Source organism: Rhinoraja longicauda, chromosome 5, assembly GCF_053455715.1.
Source record: "Rhinoraja longicauda isolate Sanriku21f chromosome 5, sRhiLon1.1, whole genome shotgun sequence".
Taxonomy (NCBI): Eukaryota; Metazoa; Chordata; class Chondrichthyes; order Rajiformes; family Arhynchobatidae; genus Rhinoraja; species Rhinoraja longicauda.
The window spans coordinates 16,598,324-16,611,094 of record NC_135957.1 but is presented as its reverse complement, the minus strand read 5'-3'; the positions used below and the strand labels follow the sequence as shown (position 1 = coordinate 16,611,094).

General features: G+C 41.2%; 1 protein-coding gene across 1 annotated transcript in view; it reads right to left on the bottom strand.

Moving 5' to 3' along the window:
- Positions 1-12,771, bottom strand: part of col9a1b (collagen, type IX, alpha 1b) — an 82,294-nt gene that overhangs the window by 51,722 nt on the left and 17,801 nt on the right. The window contains exons 9-15 of the mRNA XM_078398994.1: positions 8,743-8,796; positions 6,535-6,579; positions 6,392-6,448; positions 6,241-6,294; positions 3,798-3,851; positions 3,382-3,435; positions 1,241-1,294 (exon numbers count right to left, since the gene is read on the bottom strand). Of these exons, the coding sequence (XP_078255120.1) occupies positions 1,241-1,294; positions 3,382-3,435; positions 3,798-3,851; positions 6,241-6,294; positions 6,392-6,448; positions 6,535-6,579; positions 8,743-8,796 (372 nt within the window). The remainder of the gene's footprint in view (positions 1-1,240; positions 1,295-3,381; positions 3,436-3,797; positions 3,852-6,240; positions 6,295-6,391; positions 6,449-6,534; positions 6,580-8,742; positions 8,797-12,771) is intronic.

Sequence of the window (12,771 nt, the reverse complement as noted above, 5' to 3'; positions counted from 1 at the left end):
ATATCACCCCCGTCCTTTACAAACTCCACTGGCTCCCCATCCCCCAGAAAATCCAGTACAAATCCTCCTCATGACCTACAAAGCCCTCCATAACCTGGCCCCATCCTACCTGACTGACCTCCTCCACAGGCACACTCCCACCTGCACCCTCCGCTCTGCTGCTGCCAATCTCCTGTCCCCCCCCATCCGGACCAAACTCAGATCCTGGGGGGACAGGGCTTTCTCCATCGCTGCTCCCACCCCATGGAACTCACTACCCCAAACCGTCAGAGACTCCTCCTCACTCACCACATTCAAAACATCACTGAAGTCTCACCTGTTCAGCACTGCCTTCAACCATTGAAGGTCACCCCACCTTCTGTCTCCTTTTTCTGTTCGTTTACTTATTTATCTATTTATTCACTTCTCTATGTTCTAGAAATCCCTGTAAAGCGTCTTTGAGTGTTTGAAAAGCACTATATAAATGTAATGCATTATTATTATTATTATTATTATTATGTACTAGCCCTGCACCAGCTTAATCTGGCCCTGGGCAAAGTGCAGCTAAATGGCATTTGCATAAACTGGCATGTCTTTGCAGGCTATAGGCAAAGTGGTGGTTAATGTTATTTGCATGAATAGGTGCCTTATGATTAGCATGAACAGTGGACCAAAGGGACTGTTTCAATATTGTACAACTCTAAAAGGAAGAGGTATTAGATGCACCAGTGGACTTAAAGATGAATAATTTCCAAGAGCATGAGATGTATCCCAAACTGTTACAGGAGGTAAACAGGAAGATTGTTGCAACTCTCACATGATTTGAGGGAAGAACAGAAAATGTTCAAGAAAGGCATCAGAGATAAACCACATAATTACAGACCAGTGAATTTTCCCTCAGTGCTAGGGAAATTACCTGACAATAATCTGATGGACAGGATTAATCTGAACTTGGAGAGATATGGACTAGGTACCATCCAGTGATCATTGTGATGTGCTAGACACAATCACAGAGCAGCTAGTTTTTAAGAGACTAAAGTTCCTTCCAATCATAAAACATCTCAATATTCAACTTTGGGTCTCAAATACAGGCATTGGGACTTGCGCCTTAAGAAATACCATTGTCCTGAGAAATGCACACCCTCTGCTTTAACAAGGGACAAAACGATGAATTATGATCTCATTCAAAACATTTATATTCAGCCTCTACTCTCTGAATACAAATTAAAGGAAAGAAAATGTGAAGTCAAAATCTACTCACAATTGGGCCAATAGGACCGATACCACCAGGTGCACCAACGGCTCCACGAGCTCCCTGCAGGCATAACACCAGAGTTTTAGAAGAGAAGAAAGAAAACAATCTTCTCAGAGCAGGATGAACATTAAGTTACAAAGTTGAAAGCATTAGAATGTTTATTAGCAACTTGGCCATGAAAATTGGAAAATTACAGGAGCCCCAGCTAAAACTTGTCACGGTTTGAAATGAATGGAAGTTGTAGCAGCATGCCCAACTATTTCCCAAACAGCAACTACTGGGCAGAACTGCCAACCTGGTGGCTGTATTCATAAATCAGCTCTCCTTTGGCCAAGCAAGGCTGTTTTGGGGTTCTGAAAAAATAATATTCAAAAGATGTATCATGAACTTCAGAAAAGATATCACTAAGAACTGTCAACTTTTTTTGCACAGGTGACTGCTAACATTATAAAATCTCTACAAGTTGGCATCCCTGACCCACAAATGGATTTACCTTTTCCCATGGCCAAACTTAAAATTTGTAACTACATGGGGGCCTGGTTCCACAGTAGCTCTGTGAAGTGGAATGATCCACAGGCAGCAACTAAACCTCAGGCCTGATCAGCCTGGTAGTTAAAGATAACTCATTGCTGCCAATTGCCTCATTTACAAATCCATTAAAATTCATTATAACCAGAGGTATTTAAAACTGTTCAAACAGGTTTAAGCAATTAAAAATAATAAAATGAATTTACTAAAAATATATCAAACTGCCATATATTGATTAAGATCATAAAGATAAAATAAAAAGAATGAAGTCACTAGCCTGCATTTATCTTTGCAATCAAGATCAGTGACTACATTCAAATGAATAGGGTTACACTACTCACACAGTGGCCGAATGCAAGGTACATTCAGTCCTTCTGCTCAAGTGCTTGTGGTCTGTCTCTGGACACAACATTGAGTCCAGCCAAGGAGCAGAAGATCTCTCACATATTTCTGATTCTCAATTCAAGGTCCAGATACTGAAGTGAGACAAACTGACTCACGAGAAGAACATTGCAGGTTTGTCTCTACAGTAAGCCCAATTACTATTTGTGGTATAGATTGTGCCCCACATGAACTTAACTAGCCAAGGTCATTCAGTGTCAATAATTCAGCACGTCAATTACTTTTCCGCCCTTAATTCTGTACACTTTACCGACTGCAGTAGCAATCAGACTGAACAAAACGTACAATACTTTCAAGCTTTATGTATTTCACACAGTTATAACATAGGTTGTGTCACAAAAATAGTCTACGATATTATCTACAATATTCTGCATTGTACAATGCTAGAGTTTGTTCTTCGGTGCATTAAACAAATAAGCACCAATCTCTGGCACTGCCAATGTCATTGCCCCTACGTTGGATGTTGCGGTACAATGGATTTCTGAACCCAATAACAATGCAGAGTTCGATTTGGTGAAATATGCCCTGGAGCTGCATTACAAGAGAACCCATGCAAATTTTGTGCAAGGCCTCCAGACAGTGAAATTCTGATGTGCTTGACAGCCCACATTAAAAAAAATGGACAACATGCACAAACAGGCACAAAGGCCTTTCATCCACAGCTTCCAACCTGTGCATTAAGTGTAGATCGGGGGAAGTGATCAGCAGTGGAGTAGGGAAATAGCGTAAATAATCAGGGAGTGGAGTCTAGTTTGAGGCTATTGTCTCAGAAAAGATTAGGAAAGTGATGAAATAATATTAAAGAAGGAACCAACTAAAAGAAATTAAATAGAGATAATATAACTAATAACTCTTTTCACACAGTGATGGTGCATATATGGAACAAGCTGCCGGAGGAAGTGGTAATGATGGGTACAATTATGACATTTAAAAGATCTTTGGACAGGTACGTGGACAGGAAAGATAGGGAGGGATATAGGCCAGGCACGGGCAAGTGGGTCTTGTTCAGTTAGGAAACCTGGTCGATGAGAACCAGTTGAGCTGAAGGACACATTTCCATGCAGTATAGTTCTGTGACTAATACAAGAGCAAACAAAACCTCCATTCCAACTAAGACCTGTTCAAGGCCTGCACCAATGCAAATGCACATCATGTGACCTGGGCCTCATTCAAAAATCTATTGACATACGCATCTTTATTGCATCAACTCAACTTACCCTATCACCCTTTTGTCCTTCCATGCCACTAAATCCTCTTGAGCCTTGTGATCCCTAAGGTTGATAAGAAAATCTCTTGTTAAACATACCATTGTTAGAGAAAATAATGTGTGGTAAATATGATGTATGTTTTATACTTTTCCATTGCAAGCCATACCACTTAATCAGATTTTTAATTTCTGTAATCTTTACATATATCTTTGCAAAAATACAAATACTTTTCCTGCACAGTACCTTGTCACAACACTTTACCTGCATGAGGATAAGAACTACCGGCTGAGACTAAATTTCTGTTGTGGTTTGAACATTAACAAATGTTGTATAGTCCCATTCAGTTGAAAGATACCATTCAGGAAAAAGCAATTAACAGAAAAGGACATTTATTTTAATTATGTTTGAGATGAAAAGTACTTTACCGGAGGGCCTTGAGAACCCAGTTCTCCTGGTTCTCCCGAATCACCCTCTTCTCCCTAAAAGATAAAGCAAGCATTTTTGAAATGAGAAATATGACACACCTATTTTCTGACATAATAAACCAAAGCACAGCTGGTACTTGCATTTGCAGAAACCACAACTAAATAATGTGCATGGTAATGCACATCTGCAACCTCTGCAAACTCACCATGACAATAGACAATAGACAATAGGTGCAGGAGTAGGCCATTCAGCCCTTCGAGCCAGCACCGCCATTCAATGCGATCATGGCTGATCACTCTCAATCAGTACCCCGTTCCTGCCTTCTCCCCATACCCCCTCACTCCGCTATCCTTAAGAGCTCTATCCAGCTCTCTCTTGAAAGCATCCAACGAACTGGCCTCCACTGCCTTCTGAGGCAGAGAATTCCACACCTTCACCACTCTCTGACTGAAAAAGTTCTTCCTCATCTCCGTTCTAAATGGCCTACCCCTTATTCTTAAACTGTGGCCCCTTGTTCTGGACTCCCCCAACATTGGGAACATGTTTCCTGCCTCTAATGTGTCCAATCCCCAATCCCCTAATTATCTTATATGAACAGAAACAAGAATCGTTTAACTGGTTACAAGAATGCAGATAATTATTTTCATCCATATACAGGATGTAGCTAATGGTGAAACCTGAGTAATTGGGTAATATCCTAAGACAATTGTAGTTCTAGGAGTTTGGGCATATAGAACCAGTAGGAATATTGATTATAGTTCCAACTTGAAAAAGGCAGTATTTCTATGTGCCTGTCATGGGTGGTAGAGATTGAGGGCTTCTATTTCTTCTGTCCTTGTATTCTTTCCAGTAGATTCAACAGTAGGCTTAATGTTACACACAAGTAAAACAGCAGAGAGAAGACAGCCTTGCTTAACTTCAGATTTGATCAGGAAGCTTTCTTTTTTCCATTCATTGATTCGGTCTGTGCTACTGACAGTTGTATCCATTTCTGCATCCTGTTCCCAAAGCTTTAATTATACAATGGATGTCAAAGGTCTTCTTCTGGTTAAATCTGACTTGGCAAGGGTCCACCTCCTTGTTCCACATGCAAGTGATAAGCACAAGGTTGTTGGAGATCTTCTTGTCATTTGCTCTGGAGATCCGGTCCAGGTGGATCACCAGCCCAGTGCAGACCTGATTCAATTGTAATCTACATTAAGCAGTCTGATGGATCTCAGCATTATGATTATTTGCCTCTTCCCTATCAACTTGTAGACAAAGGTACTGATTCTCTTCCTCATACTGCCAGTTTAAGACACAGCAGTGTACACTGTCAACAGGTCTAGGCAATCCAGTCTCACAAATCCAGGTTGCTCATAGCCAGTAAGCCATTACTTACAGGAGCTTTATTTGTTTCAGGCAATCAACGGACCTTGTCAGCCCCAGGGTGCTTCATTATCGGAGGAGTTGCAAATGAAACAGAACATTTGCTATCATTATTCCCATAATGCTTTCAAAGAGCTCCACTCTAGCCTTACAATGGAGCTCATTTCACAAAATGCTGGAGTAATTCAGCAGGTCAGGCATCATCTCAGGAGAGAAGGAATGGGTGACGTTTCGGGTCGAGACCCGAAACGTCACCCATTTCCTTCTCTCCGGAGATGCTGCCTGACCTGCTGAGTTACTCCAGCATTTTGTGAAATAAATACCTTCGCTTTGTACCAGCATCTGCGGTTATTTTCTTACATTACAATGGAGCTCAGCGGCTGAAATATTTGGCCTAAGGCTTCCCACAAGAGACTCGGGCACCAATGCCTAGGCTGCATACAACTGACTATGAGCAACTGTAGCCATCTTCCTTTGTGGCTCCAGCCAGTGGAGAATGTCCTACTAATTCCCATTGTAGAGGAAATTAAATTAAATTAAAGGCCCAAAGGCCCTTCAGCCCACTGAGCCCATGCCAACCACTGATCACCCGTTTACACTAATTCTACGTTATCCCACTTTTTCATCAATTCCCTACACACTAGGGAAAATTTATAGAGGCCAATTAACCTACAAACTGGCTCATCTTTGGGATGTGGGAGGAAACCGGAACACCCAGAGGGAACCCGCACGGAAAATGCGCAAACTCCACATAGGCAGCACCCAAAGTTAGGATCAAACCATATCTCTGGCACTGAGGGCAGCGGCTCTACCAGCTGCGCCATCAATACATTAAATTGATGATGATATTTTGGAACTGCAAAGTTGTATGAACAAATGAAATAAAATATAAATTAATGATGCATGCCACGAGGAAAATAATTGTCATTTTTATCAGACATTTAAATTAGTAAAAAAGATTTGTTAATTGACCAACATGTGAACATGTTCCTAGAAAACACAATCTAACACAGAGGCTACCTGGGTTCATCGAATTACATTACGAACTTGATTGGGGCAAGTTTTGTATCCTACCTTGTGTCCTTGTTTGCCTGGTTCACCACCTTCACCTTTTGCACCTTTATGACCCTAAGCATCAAAGGGATGAATGAAATGAAAACACTTGTTCATCACATTTCTCAATGTATTTATTTTTTGTATCAGTCATAATAAACTGGAGACCTACCTTCATTCCTGGAAGACCAGTATAACCTTGAAGGGATGGAGGGCATGCATTAGGGCACTGCAAAACAAACAGGCATTCTATTCAATAATTAATATGGAATATGTCACAGTGGAGAAAATGAATCAATACTCCTGAAATCTTACCAGAACTTCCCCACTGCCTTCACCGTGCGTTACTGCTGGAAGTCCCTACAGTAAAAGAAAAGAAAAATATTGATATTTTTAACTAGCAGGTAACTATAATGATCTGAAATGCATGCCTGAGCAGCTGGAGGAAGGAGATTCAAAAACTCTTTTTTAAAAATTTTTAGAGGTACAGCGCTTCCCACCGGGTCCGCGCCGCCCAGCAATCCCCGCACATTAACACTATCCGACACACACTAGGGACAATTTTTACATTTGCCCAGCCAATTAACCTACATACCTGTACGTCTTTGGGGTGTGGGAGGAAACCGAAGATCTTGGAGAAAACCCACGCAGGTCACGGGGAGAACATACAAACTCCGTACAGACGGCGCCCGTAGTCAGGATCGAACCTGAATCTCCAGCGCTGCATTCGCTGTAAGGCAGCAACTCTACCGCTGCGCCACCGTGCTGCCCTTAAAAGGCTTCAGCAAAGTTGGATTAATACACTAACTGCATCGCTCTTGCAAGGGCCTTCTTTAGCATGTTATTTCATGATTCTGTGTTTCTAATTCATGCATAACTGAATGGATGAAAGCTCCACCTAGCATGAACCAAGAAGTTCTCATGACTTTGCCTTTATTTTTGACATCTCTTCTAATGCAATAACTCATATGTTACCGTTTAATATAAAATCTAAGATGGGGTACAGAGGAAGGAAAGATATGTTTCCAATCGTCATTGCTATTCATAGGACAGGATCAGGCTGTACCCGTTCAGTTATCTGACACCATTAAGCAGCAAGGTACACATGTGTAGAAAAGATGAATTACAATAGAAAGTTGCTTTAAAACAGTGGATTGTTTCCCAATATCTTCAGGGAATGAGGGCAAACTATCAAATCAATAAAATACAATGAAAAATCTAAATTATTTAAGTTAGCAGCAATAAAATAATTAATTACAGGGCTGCGAGTTTAACATCAGTGGTAGGAAAATTATTGATAAATAATCTATACAACGGAATTAATCTACACTTGCAAAAACAGAGATTAATCAAAGATAGCCAGCGTAATTTTGATTAGAAGGGAGATCCTACCAGATCAAGGAGTAACAAAGTGCATTGATGAGGACGGTCAATAGAGAGAGGCTACACAGACTCCAGTAGGACCCTACAAGGTCCAACATGGGAGACTGGTCTAAAAGATTAGAGCACAGTAACCTTGTTGTTATATATATTAATCATTTGGATAAGAATGTTTGAGGCCTTATTATTTATTACAAATTCACACAAGTGTTTAAAATCCAGAAGGCATAAATTGAAGGTAAGAAATAATAGTTTAGTGGAAGATTTATTTCACCCAGAGTATGGGTGGAATCTGGAAAAATGCTGTCTGGGATGGGTGTTGGAGATTCTGGCTATATTTAAGATGTGTCCAGATGAGATCTTGAATCTCCAAGACCGATGAGCCCGACCCCATGAATACGCTCAGTATTAAGATGGGCAAATTGTTAAGAGATTGTAGAATGTTAAGAAAATCGTATAATATGAGGAAATGGTCACCAATTATCTTATTGAATGGGAGAGGTAACGATAGGTCAGATGTCCTATGCCTGTTCCTACTTCATATGGTCTCATGGTCTTTAAAGAAACTATCAAACAGGATAGCAGAAAAATCAAAAAATGGTTTACTGGGAAGAGGAATTTAGGAATAAATTTGGATTTTCATGTTGCTGCCATTTGCTTTCATAAAGCTAAAATCCAGGAAATAAGAATTAAAGAACATCACTACCAAGCGAGATATTTTTTCAGAAACCAAAACAAGACAATGGAAGTGAAAATGGTCTTCACCAGAATGGTTCAACAAGAATTGGGATCCCATTGTAAACCATATTCATTTCTGCGTGACTGATATTGACGAATCTTGCCCTTGGATGGATATTAAATGGCTTTATCAATATCTTTGATAATGGATATTGGCTTTGTCCATCACAATTCAGATGGTACAATAAAAAAATCAATTCTTCTTATGCCTCAGTTACTTTGGGAATAAAAATGCTAATGAATGGTGCTTTGGTAGAATGATGTTATGCTAGTTAAATAAGTCATTGTTTCAATAGTATATAATGAACCACCATTAACAATCTGGAAGCAGAAACAATCATATTATGTGTGCTGGATAATAAATATAAATATATAAATATTGCAGTAAAATTATAAATGACCTACTTTGGGTCCAGGAGGCCCTGGTGGTCCAGGTAGTCCCAAAGGTCCTCGATCACCCTGGGATTAAAATAAAAATATGGTTCAGACAAAATAATTATTGAAAATAACATTATCAGGCATCAGACTGAAAACTAAATTCACAATGCATTTCAGTAAATCCATGAATCCAACCCCTCTCTCACACAACCCATGTTTCTACAGTCTGGTTACAAATCCTGCCATGCACTGCTCCCCAATTGCTAGAATTTTCTGAATGACGTCTCTCCCCATGCTCCAAATACCGATGGTCAGAGATGTGCATCCCACCTACCACTGCACCGCAGCCCTTCCGTTCCATTGTTTACTGATGCTACTGCCGACCAATCCCTGAATAGTGCTATTCCTTAACCCCATTCTCAATCCTAATCCTACCCCAGGTTCACCCCATTTCCTTCACACATTGCATCTAGTTGGAACACATAAAGAAATGCAGGCCTTGTTTTGTAAGGCCTGTTTGGCAATCCACAAAGCTTTGGGCATTCTTCTCACACATTGTTTGTAAAACATACTCAGACTAGTAAGGGAGCAAAACAACCGGGTATAAGGCCTCGCCCAAATCCTACGCCATCTCCAAGCAAAAATAGCAGGAAATAATTTCCTTACTATTTTCCTTCCCTACCTTCCGTCCCTCAGATGAAACACTCTGAGGCATTTAATTGATCCACAATGGGAATAAAAACAAGAGCAGACCTCAAGTCTTGCAGGAGTCTAGAGGCCTGAAGATGTGAAAGAACAACTGATTGACATGGCAACAGAGAGAATGAATAAAGGCAGAGGTTCTTGACTAAAATCATTAAGATTGGCAGAAAATAAGTGTGAGGTAACCAGTTGTCTATTTAGAAATTCACAAAGGACCAGATTATGGGAAAATACTTCAATGTTTTGACTCAAACTTCATACATAGGAAAAATGATTTGATTGTCAGAAGTAAATTCCAGCCCAAGGACATCAATACGGGAGTTCCTCAGGGAACCCTCTTTAGCTGCTTCACCAAAGACATTCCTATGGATGCAAGGTCAGAGGTGACGAAGGCTACACAATGCTCTATTTTATTTGCAGCTCCTCAGCAAAGGAAGCAGTCCATGCCTTCTTGCAACTAGACCTAGACAAACATTCAGACACAGGCCAGCAAAGACCATTTCCTACCTTGGCAATTGAATGGCATCACTATCATCAAACCCCCCCCACCATCGATATAGATCACCATTCATATAAATACTGTGGCTACAAAGTTGAGCAGAGATTGGCTATCTTGTGATGACTCATCTCAAAGCCTTTCCACCGCCTTCAAAGTACAAGCCTGGAGTGTGATGGAACACTCCCTACTTGCCTGGATGAGTCCAGTGCAATGACACTCAAGAAACTCAACACCAGACAGGATAGAGTTGCCCCTTTTATTGGAAACCCATCCACCACTATAAATATCATTCCCTCCATCTCCATGAGGATGAATTCTCGATCTTGCAATTTACATTACTGCAGCGCTTGTACATTTTATATTTGCATCTCTCTCTTTCCATAACACGATATTCTGAGCTCTGTTTATTTTCTCTTTTGCACTACTTAATGCACACGTATGGTATGATTTGTCTGGATAGCACCCAAAGTTCTTCACTCTAACTCAATACACCAATACCAATGCACAGTGCGACAGTGAGTAACATCTACAAAATGCACTGCAGTTACACACTCATACTACACTGACAGTTCTTTCACCGAGAAGGATAAGAGCAGCAGACACAATGTAAAACCACCACCTGCATATTCCTTTGCAACCTATGGAGGAGTAAAAGACAACAACTTAAATTGTTATCAGAAGCATTAGCTCCATCAGAGGTAATGGCAGATTTAGAGATAAAATTAGTCATTAATAAGTCGCTACTTTAAGAAATAGGCATGATTGAACTTGTTCCATACAGGAGCAATCTGGCAGGAGGAGGTGAGAGAGTAATATGGAAATTGAATTAAATAAGTACATCGCTGGTATCACTAGAACAAGCAGAAGGATGAAAATAGCAAGTAGATGGGACAACAGTATAAATTAATTTTAAAATAATATTCTGATTGCCAAAATTATAAGAGACTAGATGACCCATGGACCCGTTGGGTCCAAACCTCTCCTGCGGGCCCGGCAACCCTCCCCCAACTGACGACCCTGGACCCGTTGCCGGCCGGGGAGTCTCCCACGGGGCCGGGAGCAGGCGAGGGGGAAGAGGAAAGGAGAGAGGAAGCCACTCACCAGCAGCAAGAGAGCAGCCACAAGGCATGCTCGGCCTGCCGGCGGCCATCTTCTATGACCCTCTGCCGCCGCGCTGCACCACGGGAGGAGGGTTAGGCACAGGGCATGCTGGGATGGGCACCGGTCCTCCCGGCGCTGCTGCGCAGGGTGGGGGGGGGGGTGGCGAGCGCATTTATTAAAGTTTATTAAGTTAATTACTTTTAAAATGTAACAAAACTTGATCAATGCACACCACAGGCAAAAGGTGAGTAAGGTTAATCTATATATATATAGATTAACACCCACTCAGCCGAGTATTCATTTGAATACTTTAAAACATTGTTGGTCTAATTTTATAGGCATCTGCACCTACAAATTAGTTCATTTTTATACATAAAATCACCAAAAATGAAATATATGTCACTTTTGCTAATCAGAATGTATACATCAGAATGTCCAAGCCAATCTAAATGGTTACACAATGTGAGGGTCTTTGGTCAGAAACAGATGCGAAAAAGTAATCAGATGATGTCAGCAATGACAAGGTACAGGACTGCGACTTGCCTGGGGAAACATGGCACAAGATGGAAGAGTGCGGGCTCCAGGATTTTCAGAGACTATAATGGATGCCTTGGTGGGGGAGGCAGACAAAGAGATGTCCTCTATCCACAAGGAGCCAGGAGGAGCCATCCAGCCACATGCTCAAAAGGCTGTGGGACGAGACAACTGTGAAAGTGAATGGCAGCAATCAGGTCCTGAAAAGTGATGCAGCGCCATAAGTTACAAGGTATAGACAAACTGTATAGGATCCAAAAGTGGCTGCAAGAACTGGGATGATTGATTAACCCATGCTGGAACAATTCCATTAACAAGGAACCCAATTTTATAAGTGATCACCATTAGTTGAAGCCAAGCTCCACCAGTTAAAACCACTCTACATCTCATAGAGGTCATGGTGGAACTGATTATAATACGCTGGAAGATCCATGACGCAATTTAGTGGTGGAGAATTAACCTCCATCCAGAAGGGGACAAAGTTCTCCAGACCCTGCTGACAAAACAAATGAATAAGATGGGCATGGAGATGCATGGCAGCCACCAAGCCCCAAAAATGGATGCACTGTACCTCAAGATGGCAAAGACCCTTAAACCAGAAAAGCCATGTTGAATGCCATTGCTGCAAGCAGCTCCTTTCGATTTACATACTGCGCAAAACCACCAGACATACAATAGCCTCCCTTCGCTAAGTGTAAGTCCTAACATGCATAAGTTCCCCCATAGACTACTAGAAATGTTACCCCCAGTTCACATCAGAATAACACACCAGAATTTCAAGCATGATACCATACTAGGGTCAAATGAAAAGGAACTATCTGTCAACACAACTCAAATATCGATGACATTGTCAGGCTTTGCTTACAAGTCCTCAAGCAAATGTGCAACCAGGCAGGGAAGAGGATAGCAATATCAGCATCCAGAAACAGACGCCCTCAGCGGCATAGGATCCAAATGAGATTGGATTAGACAACGAGCAGATGGCTAATCGGCAATAGCATTCAACATAATACAAAGATTGGTGCATTGAAAGTGTTTAGTGCAGTGATATATTGAGTAGGAGCATATTAGAACAGAAAATCAATCGATAGCACGTTTTCCGAAGCCTGGATTCCATTCATACCAAAAAGCAACTGATGGACAAACCCATTAGCAAGTTGACAAAAGTGAAAAACTGCAAATTCTGAAATAAAAACGTAAAACAGTGGAAACACACAGCA